The sequence below is a fragment of the Choloepus didactylus genome, chromosome 16 (assembly GCF_015220235.1).
Source record: "Choloepus didactylus isolate mChoDid1 chromosome 16, mChoDid1.pri, whole genome shotgun sequence".
NCBI lineage: Eukaryota > Metazoa > Chordata > Mammalia > Pilosa > Megalonychidae > Choloepus > Choloepus didactylus.
In genome coordinates, this window is record NC_051322.1 from 31,731,688 (window position 1) to 31,748,088 (window position 16,401).

Consider the following 16,401-nt stretch of genomic DNA (forward strand, 5'->3'; position numbering starts at 1 on the left):
AGGATTGAAGCAGCCAAGCCAAAGCTTTCTGTGGATTAAAAAAATACATACAGATTTTTTTTTTTTTTTTTTTGGCATAAGAAAAGGAGAAGACCAGAGGGGATCTGCAAGAAAAAAGGGGGGGAATGTAACTCGTGGATACGTTTTTCCACCCCTCAAACATCTTGTTCCACTTTGTAAACATTTTCTTTTTTTAAACCCTAGCTGCAGCCGGACGCCCCCAGACCTCCGGGATGTGAGAAGGTTGTGTTTTCTTTTTTGGCTTTGCATATTTGGTTCTTAGATTTTTGAGAGAGCCTCCTTATTTCGCCGGACATCTCATGCGGGGTGAAGTCCACTCGGCCCCCTCCCCCGAGTCTTCGTGTGCACGGAATTCGAGGAGATCCGGTTACTAAGGATATAGAGGAAAAAAATAAATCGCGTGCCTGCTTTTTTTTTTTTAAATCGCCTGCTTCTCCCCACCCCCAAATTAAGTTGCTTAGCTAGGGGGAAAGAGCCTTTTTTCCTCCCTCCACCGCCCCTGCCGAACGCCTTTCGTTTTTTGCCCCCGCGGATCTTCCATGTAGGAAGTCGAGGCTGGCGAGCCCGACACTCGGGAGCCGCTGCGGGGGGGCGTCTTTTGGTGGAGGCGCCGACCGGGGCAGGCTCGGCCGCCCCCAGGGAAGCGGCGGCCGCGTTTGTCCGGGGCGCGCCGGGGCCCGAGAGCCGCGCAGGGCGCGGGCCTCGCGGGGTGGGGCAGCCGAAGCGCAGGCCCCTGAGCCCCGGCGGGCGCCCCCCGGTCCCCGCGCGCGCCCCGGCCTCCGGGAGACTGGCGCATGCCACGGAGCGCCCCTCGGGCCGCCGCCGCTCCTGCCCGGGCTCCTGCTGCTGCTCCTGTCGCCTGCGCCTGCTGCCCCAACTCGGCGCCCGACTTCTTCATGGTGTGCGGAGGTCATGTTCGCTCTTTAGCCGGCAAACGACTTTTCTCCTCGCCTCCTCGCCCCGCATGTTCAGGACCAAACGATCGGCGCTCGTCCGGCGTCTCTGGAGGAGCCGTGCGCCCGGCGGCGAGGACGAGGAGGAGGGCGCGGGGGGAGGTGGAGAGCCGCGGGGGGAAGGGGCGACGGACGGACGGGCGCATGGGGCCGGAGGCGGCGGCGCGGGCAGGGCTGGCTGCTGCATGGGCAAGGCGGTCAGAGGTGCCAAAGGTCACCACCATTCCCATCCCCCAGCCGCGGGCGCCGGCGCGGCCGGGGGCGCCGAGGCGGATCTGAAGGCGCTCACGCACTCGGTGCTCAAGAAACTGAAGGAGCGGCAGCTGGAGCTGCTGCTCCAGGCCGTGGAGTCCCGCGGCGGTACCCGCACCGCGTGCCTCCTGCTGCCCGGCCGCCTGGACTGCAGGTTGGGCCCGGGGACACCCGCCAGCGCACAGCCCGCGCAGTCGCCCTCGTCCTATTCACTCCCCCTCCTGCTGTGCAAAGTGTTCAGGTGGCCGGATCTCAGGCATTCCTCGGAAGTCAAGAGGCTGTGTTGCTGTGAATCTTACGGGAAGATCAACCCCGAGCTGGTGTGCTGCAACCCCCATCACCTTAGCCGACTCTGCGAACTAGGTAAGAAGTTGTTCTGCACCCACCCTCCTCACCTCCCCCGCGCTCAGTGGTAGAAGGAAAGCCACCCCCCACCCCACCCACCGTTGTCAACACTCCAGGGGGAAGTGTACATCCCTTCCTGGGAGGAGACCTGGGAAAAAGAAAAGGAACGCGCGAGTGGAGGGGAGACTCGAGGGACATTCCCTGGGGTTCCCTTCCAGTTTTTCTCGTCTGTTGCCCCGAGGGGGGCTATGAAGACTGCTCTTACACACATTGCACAGACACGCGGTTAAAAACTAGGTACCCTCATTTCCGGATCAGCAGGGGGATGCAGAGAAAAGGGGGGGGGGTCACGCCTCCCCCCCCCCCCCCCCGGAAAGACGTTGAGGTGTGTGGCCGAGTTGGATTTGGTCCAAGCCCGCCAAGGAAGGTTGGGAGAAGCAGGAGTTGTAAAGGCTGGAAAGTGTCTTCTCTTTTAGTAAATACAGAGAGTCACGTCAGGCACAAGTGGCCCGGATACAGCTCTGGCAGCACCGCTTTGAGGCTTTGGGGCAAAGAGGGTTAGGATGGGAGGCCGAGCTTGATACCCACCCTCAACTTTGCCAGCTGCAGAGTGAAAAGAAAAGCGGCCCGGAGAAGTTAGGTCTCCCCTGCTTTTTCCTTTTTCCAGCTCAGAACAGCGTAGACTTGTCTGGAGGACTGTGTGCTCCGGCGCCTGCGTGTCGTTGCCGCCGCTTACAGCGCTGGGGCCTGGACTGGGCTTCGGGGCTAAGACCCTGAGCCCATTTCCCTCTATCCTCCCAGCTTCTTCCATCCCTTCCCTTTTCTCCAGGCCTGTGTGCTCGGGGCTGGGGGTGGGAAGGCGAGGTGCGCCCGAGGCCGGCGGAGCCGAGTGCCACTAGGCAGCCCCGCTCAAGTTCACCAGGAAAGTTGGGGCTGGTGAAAGGGAATCCCACGCCCCCTTAGCCCCCCGCGCGAGTCTCGAGCGGAGCGGCCGGGGCGGGGGTGAATCGCGCCCTTTGGGGGCGGACCCGGGCGGGGAGCAGTGGGAGCGGGGGCTGGGGGCTGGGGGTGGGGGACTTGTAGCCCACCCCCCTCCCGGCCGGTGAACGGTGAAGCGCGCGGCCCGGGCCGAGCCGGTAGTTTCCAGCCGGGCCCGCGGACCGCGGCGGCGACCGCCGCAGACGTGGAGGAGCGCAGCGCCGAGGCTGGCGCCAGGCGGCCTCTTTTGTTTATCTGACAGCTAAATATCAAGGCAATCACCGCCTCGCGGCCCAGCCTCCAACCCCCACAGCTAAGACAAACAGTTGGGCTTAAAGAATGCCTCTGTTATCATAAGTTTCTATCTCTCTTTCTCATGGCTCGGCCTTTATTTTCTCTTACTTTTTTAATTCCAGAGTCTCCCCCTCCTCCTTACTCCAGATACCCGATGGATTTTCTCAAACAAACTGGTGAGTAGAGGATTTAAAAAATATCCTCACTGTTTTAAGTTAGACAGGGAGCCTCTAGAAACCAGGTTTTAAGCCTAGGCAGTGATCTGAGGAGGTGCTGGTCTTCCTCCAAGCTTGTCAGTTTCCTCTATTGGAAGTTTGCTGGGTTTTTCTGAGTTTTTGTTGTGGCTGGATTTTTTAATTTATGAAGACGTTTCCTAGTTATGCATTATATTTTGTTCCTTTTCCATGTATCTGCCCTCCGTGACTGAAGTTGGCTCAGCTTTAACACATGGAAGCTTTGATCCATACAGAAATGTCTTGGGAGCCAAATAAGATATGTTGATGGGAAAATTCAAAGTCTTTACTTTGTGAGTGCCAGGAGACTCTGTGGGAAGGTTGGGTAAATAGATGCAGGGCAAGACACTTTTAAAAGGTACAGTGAGGACTGATTTGGAGTGAGGATTTAGAAGATTTTTAAGACCTTTTTCCTCCCAGGTCCAGTCACTTACAAGTCAGCTTTCTCCTCCTCTCTCAGAATTCTTGGTAGGGGCCATAAAAGTTTTTAGCATAGTTCTGCCTGCCTGTTTCTTTGTAACCAGATGGCACCAGGCCAAGGCAGAAGCCCATTGGAGCCTGGCACCAGCCCACTTGCGGTTGTCTGCATTCAACTTCTGGCTGGCAGCAGGAGGGCTCACCCTAAGTAGGAACAGTGGAGGGGGAGAGGGTCAGCAAAGCTGGGACTTAGAGCTGACAACAGAGAGGAGCCCCAGTTTCCTGGAGCCCCTTCTGACCGTGGGAGATTTATTTGCTGAAAGCATGGATTATAACTTTTGCCTTTGTGCCTGTATAGTGGTGTCTGAAAAATGTAAAGCTTGTGACATTTTAATTTTGCCAGGCTTCTGGGAGAAGGAAAAGTGAAGGGTTGGGTACCATTTAGCTCCTGGAATTCTACAAGCCCTTCTGTCTCATGAGTTCTGGGTGTTGGGCTTTTCCCCCCACTAATTAAAAGTGTTGCTGGGGCGTTGTCATAAATTAAATACTTTAATGAACGGTGTAACCGAAGCCTGTGCTGCACAGCCAGGCCTCCCGGAACTCCACCGGCTCCCTCAAGCTGGGAAGGCGTTGCTGCTTGCCTCAGTGCCTGTCTAATAAGTGGCCTGCAAAGCATGTGATATTTTGCTTTCGATTTACAAAACACCAGATAAATGGTCATTAATGAGGAGATAGCCAGCTCTCTGTATTTGTAACAAACGTTGACTAGAATGTACCAATCTCTGTTTTCTGAAAGAAATGTAACTAGACTGGGATTTTGGCTTAAAAGGTTCAAAAATCTTTCATGACGTTAGTTCTCCAAGGGGCCATCTCTGCCCTGTATTTGTTTTTCCTTTAGTAGTCTTTAAATTAGAAGGTTTTCCTTAAAAGAGATGGAACAGTCACCTTGGCTCCAGGGGTAAAGGCTGTGTTCCCAGAAACCGCCTAAAAAGAAACGAAGGGCCGCATTCTACTGGGTTTCCTGCAAAGATACTGGGATAAATCTTTTCGTGGGATTTAAACAGTAGTTCTGCCAAGCCAGACCTCATTTTCGGTGTGTGGAGTGATATATTTATTCATTAGCAAGTGTTGACATTAGGTAGCAAAATGTGTGTAAACAGAGAAGCCACAAAGACAGGAATGTGCCATTTCCAAGGGGGAGAAAAGTTCTCCGGATCAGTCAATAGGAAGTGATTAACCTGCCAATCGGAAATTCAAACAGCTGGTTACTCACCCAAAACGTTTTGTTTAAAACAAAAAGAAATGAGAAAAGGCATAGTTGTGGAGGACCACGGGGGCTGGAACAGACCAAGCGGCCTTGAAAGGGATTGTCTTGATGCATTGTCAGGCAGCCAGGTCCTGGACTGGAGGGACCCTAGGGACAAAGAGTGGGTGGGGCTGGGGGAGGGGGTCCCAGGACAGGTCTGGGACTGGTTTTGTTGGTGTTGAGGGCAGACACCCAGATGGGTCCTGCTGCCCCAGGTTTTTCACCCCTGCCCTGTGTATGGGGAGTGAGCTGCCTGAGAATTTAGAAGGCCACTCACATTCTTAAGTTTCTAAGCCCCAAGCTGAATTTTTTGGTCTTGCGTTACTAGATGTGAACCAGGCATAAGATTTTACAGTGGACAACTGTTAAAATCCTAACTGCTGGCCTAGCTAAGGCAATCCTTTCCGTGAAGTCTGCAGCTTGGGAAGGGGCTAGGTAGGAGGAAGGGGGCTGGGACCTGGTATCCCTGCAGCCTTTGGAGGAACTTGAAGGCTCAAGACTGGGAGTGCCACTTTGTTGTGGTTAAAGTCACACCACTGCAGCCTCTGGGAGGGCCTGGCCTTTGTGTACTTGGGTGCTGGGTTGTCCTAGGCTAGCAGGATCCTCGGGGAAGGATAGTTAGGTATGGCTGAACCTAGAGGCTGTAACTCATGGCTGTCAGAAGTCAGGAAGAGCCCTCATCTCATAAGGAATAAGAACATACCCTGGAAAATAGATTGCAGTTTATGGAGGGGGTATGCAGGTCAGGCTGGGCAGGGGGTTGCTGTGTGGACTCTGCTTTCTGTGTTCTCTGGATATGATGGTCTGAAAGGCTTGAAGAATGGTGTGGAGGGTGTTGCTGGCTGAGCTCTGCTGGCTTGGGCCAGGGAATCCAGGTGGTGGCCAGTGCCCAGTGGCAGATGGAGTCTCCAAAGCGTCATAACGAAGTCTGGCATCTTGACTGGAGATCTTGCCTTGTGTTTGCTTCTTAACTCAAGATCACTCACTTAACTTTTCCAGGCCTTGTTTTAAATCCAGCTGATGAAAGTGTTAGATTAGATGATTCATTAAGTCAGTCATTCATTGGTTCATTCATTCATTCTACAGCCCTGAGGCTGTACCAGTTTTAAAAATCTGATGAGTCCAATCCAGTGGTCAAGGGTTCATTTGAGTTCCGGGTTGGATGAACTACCTGAGGCAGAGCCTGGGCACTTGGGACTCAGGGTGTATTGGGGTGAGGAGTCCCCTCTGCCCTCAGCAATGCTTGGGAGACTCAGAAATTGATCGGAATAGCCTGGCTTTCCAGAAAACATTCTCTTAGGAAGAGAAACTTAGTGGGACTCCCAACTCCCTCTGCTTGTGCCAATTCTCAGCAGTCCATACTTTGAATGCTCCATGGTCTTGGATTTTTATGGCTTCTGTTGGAGCTGCGGGGAGAAGAGAAGGAGTTTTTTTTCTTCCACAGAACCTAACACTCACTAGGTGTTTGATAATATTTAGTGGTGGTAAGAGCTGGGAATGGCCTAGAGCTTCTGAGGTCCCCCAGCCTGGTTTTGGGGAGGGAGAAGCATGGCCAGAAGTTGCAATCTTGACTTTGAAATCTATCTTTTGGGCTCTTTTCTGTGGATGAGGGGCTCAGGCGTGGCCCCTTTGACCTTTACCATCCTGACAGCATCTTGAGGCTAATTTGGATACTTAAGACTGTCTCGTCTCTGTCCTTGTCTCACCTGGCACCTGGTGGGGGAGGGAGAGCCCTGGGATAGGAGCTGGACTCTGGAGTGTGGCCCACCTCACTCCAGGCGGATTATTCAAGGCCCTCACTGGGTGGCCTCTTGGGCTAGTCAGTGACGCCTCAGTTTACCTGAATGCATGTCGAACAGGTATACTTTGCTACTTCACAGGGGTAGTAGGCAGGCCTAATTAATGTTTGTAATTCCCTCCTGAGATCAAAGGCACTGCAGAAGGGCAGAGCACCGTTTCATAAAAACGCTTGTGGTTGCCAGTGTGGAGTTGGCTTACCTTTGATCTGAGACAGGCTGACACCCTGTCTATGGCCCCAGCTCTGCTCTGAGATGCTGGGCTTTTGCTTTGAAACACACCTTGCACCTGGGATTCAGCCAGCCAGAGCCCAGTGGGGAGTAGGCGTGGATAAGTCATCCTGTTTAATGTGGGGGTATCTTCCGTTTGGGGGTGGGTGGCCGGCAGGGTTGAGAAGCCTATCTCAAGAACTCAGTGAAGGCCATCAAAGTAGTTTTGAAAGTGCGGGCTATATACACCATTTAACAAGTAACGCCACTTCCTGCCTCTCTCTATTGTTTTCCATTTGATTAAGTATATCCTGTAAAACTGTATATTCCTGTTAGGAATTATACTTTACCCTGATGAAACGAGATTACACATACAGTCTTCTCTCTCCCCTGCTTGCTGCCACTCCTCCCTCTCCCCCTCCTTATTGCTGTTTAGGAGAGTTCTTGAAAAGTTATTCTTCCAGTCCCAGAGAGAGTGTTAAGGGAATGCATTAGAGGGAGAGACCCTGGATTACAGAGGGCAGGCAGCAGCAGCTCAGGGGTGGTTTGGGGCTCTCTGAAGGCCAGACTTTGTCCCATGCCTTCTGTTTATCAGAAAGTGGAGGCAGGTGCTGCCTCTGACAGGCTCCCACAGCTCCTTGCCTCAGACTGGTCTTTGGTTTGGCCGCCATGCTTGCCTGCATGGCCCAGTCCTTCCGGTTGGAAATTGGCAACGTGCAGCCCAGGAACATCCTCGAGGGGCCCTGGGATGCATTCTGCACTGTCCAAGCTGGTGTGTTTGCTGCTGTGCTGGGTCACCTTTCTGGAGCCAGGCTCTGTGTGGACTTCAGTAGGCTTGGCATTGGGAGTGGTGAATGATAAGCTGATGGAGTCTTGTGTATTTTTGTTTCATAGGGCGAATTAGGTGTGGTTCATGGGCACTATATTCTGTTTTACTTGTTTGGAGGGAGGTTGTGAGTCTGTTTCTGAGCTGGAACTGCCCCTTATCCTTGTTGACATGCCAGCCCCCATGCCTGAGCTCCTGAGAGTGCCAGAGAAGCTGGAGAGAAGCTTAGGTTCTGGTTCGGGCAGACAGGACCTGAGTGCAAAATATCAGTAAAGACTGTGGAAGAAAACGCCAAGTGCTGGGTGCCAGAAAGGAATTTGCAGGTTTGGGGTTGTCTGGGAAGGCTTCCAAAGATGGGGGTTTGGACTGGCCTGAAACAAGGAGGTAGAATGTCTTCCCTCCAGCTCCAAGCCTGCCGGGGCCCTGAGAATGTACTGTCTTGACCTGGCGTTGGTTACACAGGTGTCCACATGAGTAAAACTCATCGACTCTTACTTCAGATTTGTATGCTTTGCTGTATTTAAGATGCACCTCAATTAAAAAGGAAAAAGAAACCCCTCAGCCCAGCACCAGTCTTGAGACAGAAAGTTCCTAAAGAACTGGAAAATCTGTCTTTAAAAAGATAAGCGCAATTATTGGGACATATGAAAAAAACTGTAATAGAGTTTGTAGCCTTTCCATTAATGTTACATTTCTTGAACTTGATAATTGCACTTAAGGTGGTTACGTGAATATCCTTGTTCTTAGGAAATGTACATGGAAGTATTAGGTGTTCAAGGAGCATGATGTAGATGAACTCAAGTGTCCAGAAAATGGATTGATAAATAGACAGACAGATTGATTGATGAATAGCTGGACAGAATGATATGGCAAATGGAGCAGAATGTTAAAATTGGTAGATGTGGTTTTGTGGGGGGTAGGAGCATGTTGGAGTTCTCTGTATGGGGTTTGTTTTATTTTTGTAACTGTCCTGTAAGCTTGAAAGTATTTCAAAGTGAAAAGTGTAAAAATTAAAAAAAAGAAAAAGATGAGAGCAGATACCTGGCTATGGGAGCTGCAGAGAGGCCACTGGATCCAAGCACGGAGGCTTTTCCCGTGATTTTCTTTGCTAAAGATTGGAGGGAGTTGGGGAGGGGGGAGCAGCCACGGTTTAGAAAGTTGAGCCCAAACCACCTTTGACCTTGGGAACTACCTGGTTTCCTCAATGGGGGACTTGTAATGAAAGGAATTCCAGCCAGCTGGTGACTGTGCCTTACTCAACTAGTGATTAACTGGCCGCCCGGAGCCCAGACAGTGACAGGGTGGCTGGGTCTGCCTTGGGATGGGGGGCGAAGCCCCAGCAGACATTAATCAGCATCGTGGCTTCGAGTCAGCCCTATGGAATGTGTGGTCTCTCTAATGCTGTTTAGAATGTGCTTAAAAATTAATCTTGGTGTTTTCATTTATTTATTTATGCATTTATTTATTCATCTCCCTTTTTCAAACCCACAGCAGACTGTCCAGATGCTGTGCCTTCCTCCGCTGAAACAGGGGGAACGAATTATCTGGCCCCTGGGGGGCTTTCAGGTAAGACGTTTTCTCTTACTTTCCTTGTGGTTCCAGGGTACCTTGAAATCACTGGAGACTGGTGGAGTGGGGGCAGCCTTCTGCCACCCCCGGTGGTCTGGAATGAATTCTCATTTAATGCATGTTAAATTGGATGGATCCTCGGTGGCTCTGGTGCCTTTTGGCTGGTGCTCTTGCAGTCCTTTACACGTCAGAACTCTGGGCCTGGCCGATAGATGGGGAAACGGGGGCCAGTGGGGGGCTGGTTTTGTGCCATGAAGTGTTGTGTGGTTGTGTTCAAGCAGCTTGGCTTGGGGGCTTCCACTTCAGTGACTTCAGTGTCATCAGAATGGAAGTTTAAGCTCTCTTTTTGAATTTTTTTTTGCCCGTTCCCTATGTGCATAGTGCGTCGATGGGGCTGGTTCCACCCTTGGAGACCTTGTTGAAGGCAGATCCCAGGTGTCAGCTGGGAGTTCAGAGAAGCTGTCCTTTAAGCTGCGGGATTCTGTAGCACAAGTCTGGGGATGGAGCAGCAGAGTGGTGAACACTGTGGACAGCAGGAGCTCTACCTGCTCCTCAGGGCCGGGATGTGGAAGGGAGGGCCTGAGATGCTAGTGTCCCTCGGGTGGCTTGTGGGGTTGGATGAGGTGGGCATCGCTGTCCCTGAGGGATTTGAGAGGAAGGCGATAAGCAGAGAAACTCATTGGCAATGTAAGTGGGAGGCATTTTTAGTTTTTTCCAATGACATCTCTCTCCACCTGTTTTCCCACTGCAGTATATCATCACTGGATTTTCTAAGAACTAGCTGAAGCAAGAGTGGAAGTAATACAGAAAAAGAAAACTCAATTAGAGTACAGAACATTTGGAACTGCTTGCCTTTGGGACATGAGCGTGGGGTCATGGCAGCTCAGGTGGAAGCTGTAAAATTTTCTTAGGGGGAACTGTGGTGCACCCTCTTGGTGAGGTGACCTTACGAATTTGTCAGGCATTGCTGCCGCACATGGCCCGGGCTCAGTTCATTCGAGACATTTCCCTCCCCAGCCCTCTCCAGGAACTGAGCTTGCTAAGAATGTCTTTAGGGAGACCCTTGTTTGTTTTTATTTCAGCGCAATATATACTCAGGACTATTATCTGAGAAAGAGAGTATTGTTTACTCGAAGCTCCTAATGAGAACTGAGCAGGAAAAAGAAGGATCTAGAGAAGAGGGTGTATGGGGGTGGGTGGGGGTGGCCCCGAGCTTTGGGGAGGGAGAAGATGCAGCAGCATGTGAAACGGCTTCTGTGCTTTCTAAGGCTGAGTGAGTTCCAAAAGAAAGAAGGCCAAGGGGAGGAAAGGGTCTGTGCAAAAGAACACAGGCAGGATGTTGTTAGATAGCTGTATTTTTTAAATCCTGAGGGTGCAGGGAGGAGCCCTGGCCCCGCTGAACCACATGAAATAAGCAAGGGAAGTGGTCGCTTTTTCGGAAGGTTTGTCTTCTTGATAACATCTTGTCTGTCTCCTCTCTTGGAGGAAATGACGACATCAGGCTGAGAGGTAAACAGTGTGACCCGGACAGCCCCTTCTGAGATAGGTGGGCTTTTTGTTCCAGTCCTAGAGAGAAACTGGAGATAAAACAATTATTAACTACTCCCCCCTCCACCAAGGTAATTGCAGCCATTTCGATTAATGAGCTGCAAGGAAGGCGTGGTGTGTCTGAAGGGACTGCGTGGTTTAGCCAAACTGCATAAAAAATAAAGAACCCCCCCCAAAACAGAACCTCCACATAAAAGAGCATTTGTTTTGAATTTCAGCTCTTGATTTACTAATTCCCAAAGCTTCAAAGTTTGAGCTCTTTCTTCTTTCCGTGGGGAGTTGGAGCATTGTAAGGTTAACATGCTGGGGGGGAGGGAGGCAGGGCGGATGGTGGTTGAGGAAACTGTTTTTGGGGGTTGGTGTCCCTGGGTCGGGGATGTCTGGAGGGAAAGCGATGGGCACGGAGAAAACCTAGGTCTACACCTTTTGTTGCAAGAATGCCCCTGAGAAGATTTTAGTGGCCCGGGTCCAGGGCAGAGGGTTTTGCAAATGTCGAAAGCCCAGATCTCCTCCTTTTAAGAAGTTGATCTTTCCATTGAGGGGCAGGAGGAGAAGCTGGGTGTGTCTGCCTGGCAGAGGGTGAGGCCAGTGGCCCCAGAGACGGCTGTGGTGGCTGAGCCCTGCCGGATAGGGGAAGGGGTTAGCAGAGCTGGAAGGTGGGAGCCAGTGCTGGCTTTGCGGGGGGGGGGGGGCGAGGGTGCAAGCATGGCGTCAAGGCGGGGAGCAGTGAAAATGCCTGCAAGGGTTCTCTCCCCCCTCCCCCCCCCTTGAAATAACCTCTCTGAGTGTCTCTTTCACAGGCCCTGTGTGCTGTTTTCCTTCCTGTCCTGCCTTGGCTTAATGAATGGGGCTCAGTTTAGGGTGGGAGGAAGGTCGGGAGCGGGAGCCAGGGCTTGATTCTTTTGGCAAGGGAAGAAGGGAAAGGAAAAAAAAGCCGAATGTGAAAATGTGGTGCCTCGGGTGGGGGTGGGGGTGTGCTCAGAGGAATGCCCCCTCTGGAAATGCTGGGGTGCCCTGGAAAAGGAGCAGGAAGGAATGGGGGGTGGGCGGCAGGAGCCCTGGGGCCGCTGGCTGCAGGCTGGGATTCTGGTTCTGGCCAGTGAGGCCGGGGGCACACTCTTTTGGGGCTTGCAGTGGGACACACCCCGTCACTGCAGGTGTCCTCAGAATGGGAAAACGGGACATTTTTAGAAGGCAGTGACTTGGAGCCAGGAGATTGTACTTTCATTTCTGACAGCCGAACCTCTGAGACAGATGGATTGCTTGCTCGACATGCGCACAGGCATGTGTGACTGTGTATGCTGCAGACGTACAGATAGATGGTCCCGTGCAGAGACACACGAGCATGCAGATGCCCCCAGGAAGGCTCTGGGATCGGCTGGGGTCCCTCTCATATGGGGTCAGGTGACATCAGGGGCAGTGGCTCCATGAGGGTATGGACTTTGGGGAACAGTGTTTGTGGATTGATTCTGAATTGTGATTTGGCAGCCTTAGTTAAGCTCTCTGGGTGTGGCTGCCTCTTGAAAGGCATGGAACTCCAGAACAGGCCCTTGCTGCTGCTTGGACCCAAATGTGCCATGGCCCAGGAAGACCCACCTGGAGAGATCTGACATAGACAGGAAGCTTTTGGATTCTGCTCAGTGGTGGAAATAGAAAGGATTTGCCCCAAGAGCTTTTCAGTGTCACTGATAATTAAAAGCATGTGTTAAAGTCTCTTTGCAGCCTCATCTGGGGTTTCTGGGGGGCTTTAATTTAGCCCATGTACTGTGCTGGTTTAGGTGGGTTGAGGCAGCACCACCTCACTCAGGAGTTGTAGGTTATTCAACTGCATACCCATCCTCCAGCCTCCCCTTCCTACAGTGCCTGCCGCTAGCTGGGCCTCAGGCTTTGGGACCTCCCTGGCTAGAGCAGGGATTGGAGGGTAGAGCAAGGATTTGTAGCTGTTTAAACTTCAAAAGTCATGCCACCATGGATCTCAACGAGGGAGGTGGAAGGCAAGGGAGACAGAAGTACTGATGTGCCTTTTGGGGTTTGAGGGAACCCCATCTCTTGGCTATGCAAAGCTGTACTTCTTGGAGAGACACCATCCCACCAATCCAAGGGTGGCCAACCCCTTTGCTAAGGTCTTAAGACTCAGTAGTGGCTTCTGGTTCCCAAGTCTGGAGATGGGCATGTCCAGGTCAGCGTCCACTCTCCTCCTCCTCGTTGACCCCTGCTGGTTTGTGTGTTTGCCATAGAAGAAAGCCTTCAAAAATATCTGTGTCACCTGAAAACGCAGCCCTGGCTAAGTCTGCTGTCACCTTGGGCTTAAACCAAGTGGCTTAGGAAAGATCTCTCCACTCTGCTTTAAGAAAAGTTATTCAGCTGCATGTGAACGATTCTTTTGTCTGGCTTGAAATTGTGTCAGTGAACTGGGACTCTGGGCCTGAGTGCCTGTTGCTGGGTTTTTCATGTCTCCTGCCCCTGCCTCTGGGAACAAGCCTCTGCTGCCAGAGACGTGAGCTCGCAGCCAAGCTGGCAGTTCATCCAAGTGGCTAAGGGAAAGCATGGGCTTTGGGGGGAGGGGGATGTAGTCAGACAGAACAACACGTGACCAGGAGCGATCTACCCTAGCCCCTCCCAAGGCCATGGTGAAAAGTGCCAGCCTGGGTCTCTGTAAAGGTCAGCGCAGTGACTTGGAGCTAGGGCTGGCTCACCTGATACACACCCACTTGCTGGCAAAGACCAGCTGAGGACAGCAGCTCAGGCTGTCTCCCCGCCTCTTCTGCAATGCCTGAGCTTGTGCACTCATCCCTGGAGAAAGGCTCTCTGATAAAACCAATTTTATCCTGGAAAGAACGAGGCAGGCAGGCAGGGGTCAAAGGGCAGTGGACAGCATTTTGAGTCGGGAGCAAATTCAGGCTGCTCCACCGACCAGACTAGATGGGCAGCTGCCACCTGCGTTCTCACTGAGGTAGAACAGGACTGGTTGATGGAGGGGGTTGGGGGCAAGGGAGAGCCAGTTTCCCTGTAGCTTCTGGCTGCCGTCCAGCTCACGGGACCCCCTTCCCGCACTTGGGCCTTCCCTTAGCAGACCCTGGTCGTGGCTGGGTGGACTTCTGGATGTGTGGGACCGCCAGGGCACGCTTCGAGCCAGTGGGGCAGTGAAAGGGGAGGAAATGCCAGAGGATTCTGATTTGGCTTCCTTTGCTTCTTTATTGTTGCTTTTATGGTACCATGATATTGCTCCTTGCAATATTCTGATCCAAGGCTGGTATGTTTTCATTTAGGCTAGGCCTTGAAGCTGGAGCAGCACTTTGAAAGCAAGTGTCTTAACCTGGTAGGAGAAAAGCAGGTATAGGGCAGTGGTTCCCAGACTGGCCTGCACTTCAGAATCACTCGGGGTCTTGCCAAAATCTCTTGTCAGTGGGACCCAAGCATAGTATTTGTTGAAGTTCCCCAGTTGTTTGCAACATGCAAAAACGTTCGGGAATTCTGGTATAGGAATGAAAGGGGCCTGTGTTCCTGCTGGTGGTTTCTCTTGGTGGAGGTGAGGTGCAGGATTTTCCTGGGATTCCATATATGCTCCCATAGTGAACAATTTGAGTCTCTTTCTTATTGAGTTCTTCTTAACCGAGATTCTTGCTTGATTTTCAGAAACATTTGAGGGAAAACAGTACTGAACCGTGCACCTTCCTCCATTTTGCTTTGCCGTTGTGAATGACATTGTAAAGGGGACCCATGATATGGGGTTTCTTTTTGGGGTGACGAAAATGTTCTGGTGATGGTGACAACATTGTGAAGTACCAAATGGTAAATTTTAGGTTATATGCGTGTTAACACCCACCAAAAAGTGACCCATGGTAGCTTTTAAATACATGCAAATATTTGGATAATCTATTGAAGAACAGCTGCAGAAAAGAAAAATGGAGAGGCTTCTGTTAGATGCCTGGGATCTGCTGATGTGAACACTTGTCTCCAAAGCCCCTCTCAGGTCTCCAGTGGGTGGGAAAATGTAGTTGGAAGCCTCTGGCTTGTTTTACCTGAAGAAGCATACTCATTGCAGAGTTAGTTTCTCAACCCTTCCTTTTCCATGTGGGTTGCAGAAATGAGAGGAAGAAGAGGTCCCTCTGGTTACTTTTCCAAGCCCGACCTTTCTGCCAGGGGAGGTAAACGTGCTTGCTCCCACTCTGCATCAGATGCTGTTTTTTCCCCCTGTCCTGTCCGGCCCAGGGGGGCCCAGTGGCTGCTAACTGGAGCTTTTGCAAGGACTAGCTCCCGAAGCCAGGGTCCAGCTGACACCTGCTGGGTGATGTTACATTTCCCTGGCCCATGATGCCATCGACAGAGCCCCCAGGGCCCTGTGCAGTCTTCTCTGTGGTTACAGGGCTGCGGAGGAGGCGATGAACACGCCAGATTCCTCCCTTTGTGGGAACCTCAGGAAAGGATACTGTACAGCGTGGCCACGGGGAGGTCACCACTAGCGGTGCCATCTCTCGCGCTCGGTATTGAATGGCCAGCCGGCGTCTGGCTGGGTGCCTACTGTCACAGAGAGGCTTCCTCTCTGGGCTATTTTCAGCGGGAAGATATTATTAACTGCTGAGGCACAGTTCTCAGTTTAGTGGTTAACACACCAAGAAAGCAACATTCATTTGGTCCCAACACCTTCTGCCTAAATACGTTGGCTCGTTTGGGGGCTTGGCCGCCCCCCAGCCCTTTCCGCTTCTCCCCACGGGGTCTCCTGGGCATCAGGGTCCCTGATTGTGTTCTCCTGGAAGCTGCAGTTGGAGAGTCAGTGTCTGCTATAGGGAGACTAAGGCTTTTGAAACCAACTCTTTTTTTTTTTTTCAATTTAATTGTGGTAATGTAACAAATTTGCCAATGTAACCATTTTTTTTAAACATAGAATCCAGTGGCATTAATTACATTTACAATGTTGTTCTCCATCAACACTGACCATTTCCAAAACTCTTCCAACTCTTTTCATAGCTGTAGAAAATGATGGTCTCCATATTCTAAGATGGGAGGTTTAGTGATAGAGACAGGGCACTGGGTGGGGAAAGGAACTTTCTGTGGAGTTTAAGGCAATTGTTTAAAACATGGTGATAACTTTCACCTTGTAAGTTAACAGGAAATATTGGGACAAGACAGGAAATTGCATCATTCCTTTTATGAGAAGAACTCCAGAAAAAAGTTGTTCATGGAAGGTAGCGGTGGAGAGGAGGCTAGACTTGTTTTTGTTGTCCCCCCTCTTCCCTTCCACTCTCACGAGAACTTTTAGGCCATTTTCTTTAAAAAAAGAGGCTGTTTGAGAACTTTATGTTATTTTTATTATTTAAAAAAATATTTTACCAGAAGGGTCACCTTCAGTTGAAACGTTAACTGCAGCCTTATTTCCCGGTTTACTAAAGAATCTTTCATGACTTTTTCAGCTTCCTTCCCCAAATGGTGAGGCCAAGCAACTCTTGGCTGGAAGCTAATTTTGGTTTGGCTGCACAGCCTTCAACACTGGGCCCCACCCAGTGCCATTAGCTTAGTTTTAACTTGCAAAAAAAAAATTACTTTTTTTTTTCATGGGGGGCAGGTAGGAATTTACTCACTCCCTGAGCCTTTGCAGGCCAACATTGCCCCTCCCTGTGTGGGCAGGCTTGAACTCGGGGATGCCTCCAGTTTC

General features: G+C 51.4%; 1 protein-coding gene across 2 annotated transcripts in view; it reads left to right on the forward strand.

The window, feature by feature from the left end:
* The first annotated feature begins 488 nt into the window (after positions 1-488).
* SMAD7 (SMAD family member 7) overlaps positions 489-16,401 on the forward strand; it is a 28,984-nt gene continuing 13,071 nt past the window's right edge. Inside the window, exons 1-3 of one of the 2 annotated variants that reach the window (XM_037805971.1) lie at positions 489-1,589; positions 2,966-3,019; positions 9,126-9,197. In XM_037805971.1, the coding sequence (XP_037661899.1) occupies positions 986-1,589; positions 2,966-3,019; positions 9,126-9,197 (730 nt within the window). In that variant the 5' untranslated portion in view covers positions 489-985. Of the gene's footprint in view, positions 1,590-2,965; positions 3,020-9,122; positions 9,198-16,401 lie in introns of both variants that reach the window. The other variant, XM_037805970.1, reaches the window with a different exon arrangement.